The 8,385-nt window shown below is 36.3% G+C and overlaps 2 protein-coding genes across 2 annotated transcripts; one reads left to right on the top strand and one right to left on the bottom strand.

Moving 5' to 3' along the window:
- The first annotated feature begins 450 nt into the window (after positions 1-450).
- Positions 451-3,224, top strand: LOC100810913 (protein-L-isoaspartate O-methyltransferase 2-like). The gene is made up of 4 exons (NM_001363279.1): positions 451-707; positions 1,153-1,423; positions 2,034-2,198; positions 2,730-3,224. The coding sequence occupies exons 1-4, from the start codon at positions 471-473 to the stop codon at positions 2,978-2,980; spliced, it is 924 nt and encodes a 307-aa protein (NP_001350208.1). The 5' UTR covers positions 451-470; the 3' UTR covers positions 2,981-3,224.
- Positions 3,225-3,618: 394 nt separating this feature from the next.
- Positions 3,619-6,608, bottom strand: LOC100810381 (RNA recognition motif (RRM) domain-containing protein). The gene is made up of 4 exons (NM_001361199.1): positions 6,123-6,608; positions 5,903-6,004; positions 4,314-4,601; positions 3,619-4,054 (listed from the first exon to the last, which is right to left on the bottom strand). The coding sequence occupies exons 1-4, from the start codon at positions 6,582-6,584 to the stop codon at positions 3,989-3,991; spliced, it is 918 nt and encodes a 305-aa protein (NP_001348128.1). The 5' UTR covers positions 6,585-6,608; the 3' UTR covers positions 3,619-3,988.
- Positions 6,609-8,385: the final 1,777 nt, after the last annotated feature.

Genomic DNA, 8,385 nt, shown 5'->3' with positions numbered 1-8,385 from the left:
ATATTTCTTTCCAACATTGTTTGATTGAAGAAAAGAAACAACATGTCACGATGATAAGATAAAGAACAAATTTGATTTTCGTTTTTTGGAAAGCTTACTTGCAAAATTAGCGAATTAATATTCTTGATTTAAAAAGTGCAGGGATATTCTCTTTATTTGTGTGTTACATAGTGGTGCCACTAATGATAGGTAAAGTATATTCTCCTCTTCATCTGTGAAATAGTAGTGGTTGCAAGATAGTTTATTTTATTTTTTCGAAATAACCTTTTATTTATAAAATAAAGTGAAATGTGAACAATCCAGAACCCATCGTTGTACCCAAAAAAAAATAAAATCCAGAACCCATCCTAGTAAACAAACAGTGTTTTGCAAGCCCACGTATGGAAGAATGGGTTGACACGTGTGGGTAATATATGACGAGAGCGTGTGAAGAGAAAAGCCTGAAAAGAAAGAGCGAGAAAAAGAAGAAAATGAGGGTGCAGTACCACTACTACCCTTTCCCTTCTCTGGCGTATGGTTGCAGCTACTGTTATGCTTATGCGACTACTAAATTAAAACCTACTCACTCACTCTCTCTAACACTCTCCAACCACCGTCGCATTTCTGCGTCACAACCTCACTCTTCCACCTTCTCCATCATCACCAACCTCTTCTTCTTCCAAAACCCTAATTTCATCACGGGGAACACTCTCTTCCTCAGGATGCAGGTAATAATTTAATGGATAAATGTTCATTTTGGTTGTTGAAAGTTTTACGCGGTGACAAATTAGCTCCTGAATTCGAGGACTAAATTTGAACTTTTCATATTTTAAGAATCAATTTGTCGTCACCCCGCACTTTGAGCAATCAAAATGGATATTTACCCTAATTTAATTCAATCATGCAACCTAGTTCTTGTTGCAATTATTAAGTTTCTGTCTTTTTTAATCGAAGCCAAACCGAACATTCATTCAATTAAGCAAAAATCACTTAATATTGCATCAATTTGTTATTAATTTAGCCTTTATCTTCTCTTAGTGCACTCTTACCAAGAGGAGAAAGAAAAGAGAAATGGAAGAAGGAAAAAACTTATTAGTTTAGCCTTTATCTTCTCCTTAATCATGTCCTCTGTATTTTTTTTATGTTTAAAAATTATTGAACACAAAATTTCAGAGATTTTGCTCAGTAAGTGGCTTAAGTAAGAACAAAGCACTGGTGGAGAGGTTGCAGCGCTATGGAGTGATCACATCAAGTAAGGTGGCTGAAGTGATGGAGACAGTTGATAGAGCCTTGTTTGTACCAGATGGAGCTGCACCTTATGATGACAGCCCCATGGCCATAGGGTACAATGCCACTATCTCTGCGCCGCATATGCATGCCATGTGTCTTCAGTTGCTTGAGGAGAATTTGCAGCCTGGGATGCATGCTCTGGATGTTGGCTCTGGTATATGCTCCATGAACCTATTATAAGTTATTATTACATTAAAAGATTACTGTTTGTCTTATTTGTATTCCACAGACCGCGTTCATGCGAAGTGGGTGCTTGTTAGTTAGTGAATGAAATTGTTTCTAGGTATCCCTGTACTATTTGTGTGTATATGATTTTTTGTTGATACGAGGCATAGACTTCCCTAGGTAAAGTGATTAAGTTAACTTACTGTGTTAATAAGGCTGATTATTAAGATAGATGTTAGAATAGGACATGTTATACAAGTTGTTTGTAGGTTGGAATAATAATAATAAGGGTGAATTGAAAAGGCTGGATATTATAGCTTGAACAATGGATTGCTTAAAATGTGGATGGAGAGTAGTTTCTAAGTTCTACATCACCCTCCTTCCTTGGAGAAGTTGTATAGGCATAGCAAGATGCATGTTTGTTGAAAGCCAATTAGAATTTAGGTTCTTCCTGTTGATATATGTAATCCCAATTCTAGGTGGAGATGTGCTGCTATATGGACCAACTTGTGTTCTGTTTCACCATAGGTTTTTGGCTTTTCACATTTTTATCTTTATTTGGTGTTGTTCACAATTTCCACATTTGGGCCTATTTGCAGGAACGGGGTACCTGACTGCATGCTTTGCCTTGATGGTTGGGCCCCAAGGCCGTGCTGTTGGTGTGGAGCATATTCCTGAGTTGGTGTCTTTTTCAATAGAGAATATTCAGAAAAGTGCTGCAGCTGCACAATTGAAAGATGGTTCCCTTTCTGTCCATGCTGGTGGTATGGTTTCTTAAATTTATGTTTAATTGACTCTGAAACATTGAAGCTTTTCATTTTAGCTGAGTAGTTGAATGTAGTCCTTGTTTCGGGCATAGGGGATAAAGACACATAATGTGAGATGTTGAATACTTTTAATTCTGTCTAATGGTGAAAACGTAACCTTTTTGTCAGGAATTGCAATTTGTTTGAGGTTATTGAGTCCACTAAAACTGAAAGTAGAGTTGATCCACAAGTATTTTTCTTGTTATGGTCATTTGAAATATCTGTGATATTGTATTGTAGTACATCACAATTGAATCTAATGGATCTACTATAGCTGCATGATTATTGAACGGTTAAATGAGCGCATAGTTGAGGAGATATAAGCCATAAGGTTGGTTGGTAATTAAGAAAGAAGGGAAGGGGGAAAAGGTTGTGGGTTCGATCTCTCTTGCTAACAAAAACTATAACAATTAATATTTGCTGATAAAAAAAAAATGAACCCATAGTTGGAACCCTGGATTAGCAGATTGATAATTGTTGTGTTAACAGATGGAAGGCAAGGTTGGCCAGAGTTTGCCCCTTATGATGCCATTCACGTTGGAGCAGCAGCACCAGAAATTCCCCAACCACTTATTGACCAGTTGAAGCCTGGAGGGAGAATGGTGATTCCTGTCGGAAACATATTCCAAGATTTAAAGGTGGTGGATAAGAATTCTGATGGTTCTATCAGTGTCCGCACTGAGACATCTGTTCGTTATGTACCCCTCACCAGTCGAGAAGCTCAACTGCGAGGTTACTAAAATGAAGCCAAAATCCTGAATTTTGGAAGGCTAATGCTTCAGATGTTAGTGTTTGGATCTTGCTTGTGCACATGCCGTTAGAAGTTGTATAGATAAAGTTCCCTGAATTTTGTAAGGTTCATGTTTACAGTTACAGATATCAGTAGTTGGAACATGAATGCACTCCTATGCTGGTAGAATTTGTATAGTATGAAGTTCATATTCTGCTTAGTGAATTAATTCGTTTTCATGATGTGCATATTTTGTAAATATCTTGTACACTTTTCATTTAATTTATTCGCTTTTATAATTCTTTATAAAGGCATATCAAATATGATTTTTTAATTATAGTGTAAAATCTTACACTAACATTAAAAAAAATTCTTTTATGCTATTTTTTTTATAAACAATTGAAACATTTCTTTTGGAAGTTCTAGTATTTTCTTGAAAAAAATGCTTATCCATTTACTTTTGTTTTGTTACGATTTACTTTGAAAGATTGTAGGCATTTTTCAACTATGAAAACACACTAAGAAGTTGTAAAGAAACAACGCCGAATAGCACCAGGAACTCAAATAAATTACTACAAATCAATAGATCATTAGCTGTGTACGCCCAAAAGTAAAATATCATTAGCTAAACTGAATCATATGACTTGTGACCATAGAAATAATATGCACGCTATTTATTCAGTTGAATTTTAAGTACAATCGAAAAAAACCAGTTCTACAATAGTCGCGACAGAACTTCCCTCCCCCCTTTTTCATTTCATAAATAATAACAAATAGCCCAAAGAAAAAGGCAACAACAAAGTATACTTTTCTCCAATCTCAGGAGTCCGAAATTACAACTTAATTTTCATCAGGGCATTAAACTAATAACAACAAAATACGTAAATCTAATCTGAAATTGGTGCCCCAAGAAAGGATTTTCCTTTGAACAAAAATTGACACTATAGTATATCCTCAGCTATTAAAAAAATGCAAGATAACTCCAGCAGCTGACATGGGGAACTACATGAGATAACGCTCAAAAGGAACCACGCCTTGGCCTGTCCTCGGCAACACTCACCCTAATTGGCCTTCCGTCCAAACTCTGAAATAACAAAAACCCTATATCAGATAATCATAAAAAAAAAAAAAACCAATAAACGGTAAAAGTAGTTAATTTGATATATTTTTTCACCCTGCCCTTCAAAACACACTAGAGGCAATTTCAAAAGCTGTGATTTTCAATCTCAAACCACTTTCCTCATGAGCATAGCCCATGATAATCCTGTCCCCTTCCAGTTTTCAGCATATTTAATTATCAATGCAGGTAACATTGATAATTTCACAAAAAACTTTAGTAATACCTGACCATCAAGAGCAGCAACCGCATCTTTCATTTCCGTCTCATCAGACATTGTGACAAAGCCAAAGCCACGTGATCGACGAGTCTCCCTGTCATAGACTACCCGAGCATTCACCACATTACCATGTTCACTGAAAATTTGCTCCAGCCGGGTATTATCAACATCCCATGGCAAATTACCAACATAGATTGATAAGGAAGGCTCAAAGGAGTGACGAGGCGGCGGGCGTTCCGGCCGAGTTCCTCTTGGAGAAGCCTTATTAACAGTCAACAATCTTCCATCAAAATCCTGTCATAGAAAATATGAATAAGATCGAAAAGAACAAAAAGAACACAACAAAAGCAATTAGAAAGAAATATTAATGACAATACACACATGTGAATGACATGTAAGATGCATTTGACTTGTACTAAAGGAAGAAAAAAGGTCACTTAAAACTCCTTTGCACATGCACAAAAGCATCCACAGCAACAAGAAATTTAACAAGAGCAAACTAATAAAGGTTTTGTAGTATTTCAGTCAGTGGAACTTCAAATCAGTGGCTTACAAACAAAAATATAACGAATAGTTGAATGGGTTGGTTCTCCCAACTTTAAGATGCAACTATTCTTTATATTTTATCAGAAGGTATTAAAATGTCATAGGTAAAAACCACCACATCTTTATAGTACAAGTTATGCAGCCAACACTGCTCACATATTAACTTAAGTGCCACCATTCTTCTTAATGGAATTAATCGGGACACACATCTTGCAGATTCAGAGATGCAGAAGAGGAAGTAAAGGCACCTCACAATGGCATAACATAGTTTTTTTAACAATATGGATGGAATGCTACAATAGTTGGTCAAATAATAGTATATAATAGATTAATATTTATAGTTTAGGTTCAAATCCTCCAAACAGCCTCTCCGGGGTTAAGGGGGTAAGGCTACAAACATCTATCCTCCCCAAACCCTACTAGGTGGAAGCCTCCAGGACAGGGTTGCAATTTTCATTTAATGGATTGGCTTTTGGAACATTGATTTCTTCGTTTTAATATGGAATTTTAAGTTATGATGTTAATAATTATGGATTTCGCATGGGCATCCTAGCCAGATCCTTGTCCTGTGTTGTATTCATGCAACTTAAGAATCAGCATTTGACAACCCTATACATATTTTATTTACACCCTGTTACAACCATAGATAATTAGGCAAACACCAACTGATAACACCTACCATTTTCCTTTTGTTCATTTTTATCTGAGACACGTTTACCAGTGCAAACATTTCAACATACTTTCAGCCCTTCTCAACAGTCACAAAAACAACACAGTCCACCAGAGTTAAATACAGAACAAGGTAACAAAAGCTAACAAACTAACAACTAGCATTTGCCAATAAAAAATAAAAATAAAATAAAAACAGAACAAGGATTCACTACATGGCTAGTTCCTACCCTGACCGGTTAATCCACAACCACATAAAGAACAAACTTCTAGCACGCACAACACAATACGATGATCAAACCGAACTTTTCACCCCAAATTTCAATCCCAAGCTAACTCGTAAAATTAGAGTACAAAACAATTGATATCAATAAACTTACGTAACGACTGAATTTCTCCACGGCGTTCTCAGCTTCTTCAACGGTACTCATCGTCACAAACCCAAAACCGCGACTCTGGTCAGTTTCCCTATTATAAATAACCTAAAACCACACCACACGTTCATTTCAAGTTTCCAACCCTAACAAAATAATATTTAACAGAAATTCAAATTGAAACACGAGAAGGTAAAGAGCCTCTCTCTCTCTCTCTCTCTCTGACCTCGGCGATTTCAACGGTTCCGGCTTGTTCGAAGAGCATGGCCAATTTCTGGCTATCAACGTCGTAAGGCAAGTTCCCAACGAAGAGCTTTGCCTCTTCCGGCGGTTCGGCGAAGCTCTCTTCTCCGGCGTCTTCGCCGTTGGGCTCCCAACTGGAAAGGCCCGCTTGGGTTTCACTAAGGCCCTGTTCTTCGTCTTGGAAGGTGGCGGTGTCGTCTTCTTCTTGTTGGGCCCAATCGGAAGTTTGGGCCACGCGCGTGACGAGGGGAGAGCGGTGAGCTCGCGCGGCGAGGGAGAGAGAGACTGAGGAGTTGATGCATGAGAATTGGAGTGTGAGGGGTTTGGAGGGGGGTGAGAATAGAGAGGGTTTGGTTTTGTTGTTGAAGAGTGAGGAGGGAGAAGAGAGGAGGCAGGACTCGGCCATAGTGAGGGACTTGAAGGAAGTGGAAGAAGTGATAGACATGTACGAAGAAGAAGAAGAGTAAGTGAGTGATCAGTGAAGGGTTTAAAACAAGGTTAAAGATGCAGAGTGTGGATAAGACGAGGGGGAAGCCTAGGGGAAGGGTTTTGCTGCCAAAAATATCATAAACAAACATAACTTAATACCAAGTTTATCAAAATTTAGAGTTTGAGTTTACTCGTGAAAGTTTTATAGACTCGATTCTTTAATTAATAAAAATTTATTTTATATAAAAATAATAATAATAATATTTATAAATAAAATATCAATTAAACATTTCAACAATATAATAAAATAAAATAAAAAATATAAATTTCACAATATTTAAATAATCAGTCTAGTAATACATCACTATTATATAATAAATTGTAAATGTTATAGCAGCGGTAGATTATTTTCATTGAAAATTTGATGTTATTAAAGATAAAAAAAATTATTCAAAAACAACATACTAAACGAAGGTATCTTGAACATTAAATAAACAGAAAATAATTTAAAATGACTTATATTTTGACTTAATTTTGTTTAACTTGTTGACTCGTAAACTCGATGGGTGAACTCGGGAGTCTACAAGACTTTATAGAGTCTACTAAAAATAACTCAAGAATAACTCGAAGATAAATGAACTCTCAAAAAATCATAAAAAGTAACGAGTTAACATAGAGTTTGATAATCATATTTAATATCATAAACATGTGGATGTGGGCTTTTGATATGGGCTTCCCGACTGTTAAGATGGCTTAAAATTTAGCCTCCCAACAATAATTGATATATTACAATTTTGTGCATAAGAATATTTATTGAGCTGAAAATAATTGTATTTTTGGAATATAAGATAAAATGAATTAGGCTATGTTTGGAGTGTTGTCATTATGTCACAACTCACATCTTCGTACCAATCCAACGACCGTTTGCACAAGACACCTCTCCTAGATCCTTTACAAGACCAGGTTTTGAGGACTCCCCATGACAACTCAAACATCCACTTAGTGTACGTTTAGAAATCCATTTCAATATGGTTGAACGGAGGTTTCACACATTCCAAAGAAAAAACATGGAAGCAAAGGGGGAGTTGGATTCACATTACGTTGGAGGAAACCAATGTAGGATCAAACACATCCTTGCACACCAACTTTAACGGGTGTCAACAAAGTACCTACGCTCCTCAAGCAACACCGCTTAGATAGCTTCTCCCCTTGTAACCTCGTACGGATTTAACCTAATAAGCACCGGTTGCTTTAGCCTTTAAAATTATATATATATATATATATATATATATATAGAGAGAGAGAGAGAGAGAGAGAGAGAGAGATTATTAAAATATTACTTCCAAACACTCTTATTGGCTCCAAATTTAGCCTCTGAAAAATAATTGATATATTAGAATTTTACTTGCATAAAAATATTATTTGAGCTGAAAAGGTAATTGTAATTTTGGAAAATAACACAATAAACTAGTGTGTTTGGAAATCCATTTCAATGAACGGAGGTTTCTCAAATTCCAAAACAAAACGCAGAAGCAAGTAGAAAGTCGGATTGACATTAATTTGGAGGGATCCAATGAAGAATCGAACACATCCTTAAAACAACTTTATAGTGTATTTGTGACTGTGTTCTTTTAAACGCAACGCAAAAGCAACTCTTCTCCTGCATCGGAAAGTGTATTTTTCCCATTCAACATGATTTTAACGCGTTTCCGAACATGCTATTAATGGGTGTCAACAAAGTACTCTCATTCCTTAAACAACGTTTGAACCAGGATTTGGAACAAAACTTATCTTCAGGAGGATAAATGGGTCCTTTC

This window comes from Glycine max, chromosome 4 (genome assembly GCF_000004515.6).
Source record: "Glycine max cultivar Williams 82 chromosome 4, Glycine_max_v4.0, whole genome shotgun sequence".
NCBI classification, from domain to species: domain Eukaryota; kingdom Viridiplantae; phylum Streptophyta; class Magnoliopsida; order Fabales; family Fabaceae; genus Glycine; species Glycine max.
This window is presented reverse-complemented; position numbering and strand designations above follow the sequence as displayed.

Coding starts and splice junctions, on each gene's coding strand:
- LOC100810381 (NM_001361199.1), bottom strand. CDS start 6,584: ATGTCTATCACTTCTTCCACTTCCTTCAAGTCCCTCACTATGGCCGAG. Junction 6,005..6,122: donor GAACCGTTGAAATCGCCGAG/GTCAGAGAGAGA, acceptor GTGTGGTTTTAG/GTTATTTATAATAGGGAAAC. Junction 4,055..4,313: donor TTGCTGCTCTTGATGGTCAG/GTATTACTAAAG, acceptor TTGTTATTTCAG/AGTTTGGACGGAAGGCCAAT.
- LOC100810913 (NM_001363279.1), top strand. CDS start 471: ATGAGGGTGCAGTACCACTACTACCCTTTCCCTTCTCTGGCGTATGGT. Junction 708..1,152: donor CTCTCTTCCTCAGGATGCAG/GTAATAATTTAA, acceptor ACAAAATTTCAG/AGATTTTGCTCAGTAAGTGG. Junction 1,424..2,033: donor TGCTCTGGATGTTGGCTCTG/GTATATGCTCCA, acceptor GCCTATTTGCAG/GAACGGGGTACCTGACTGCA.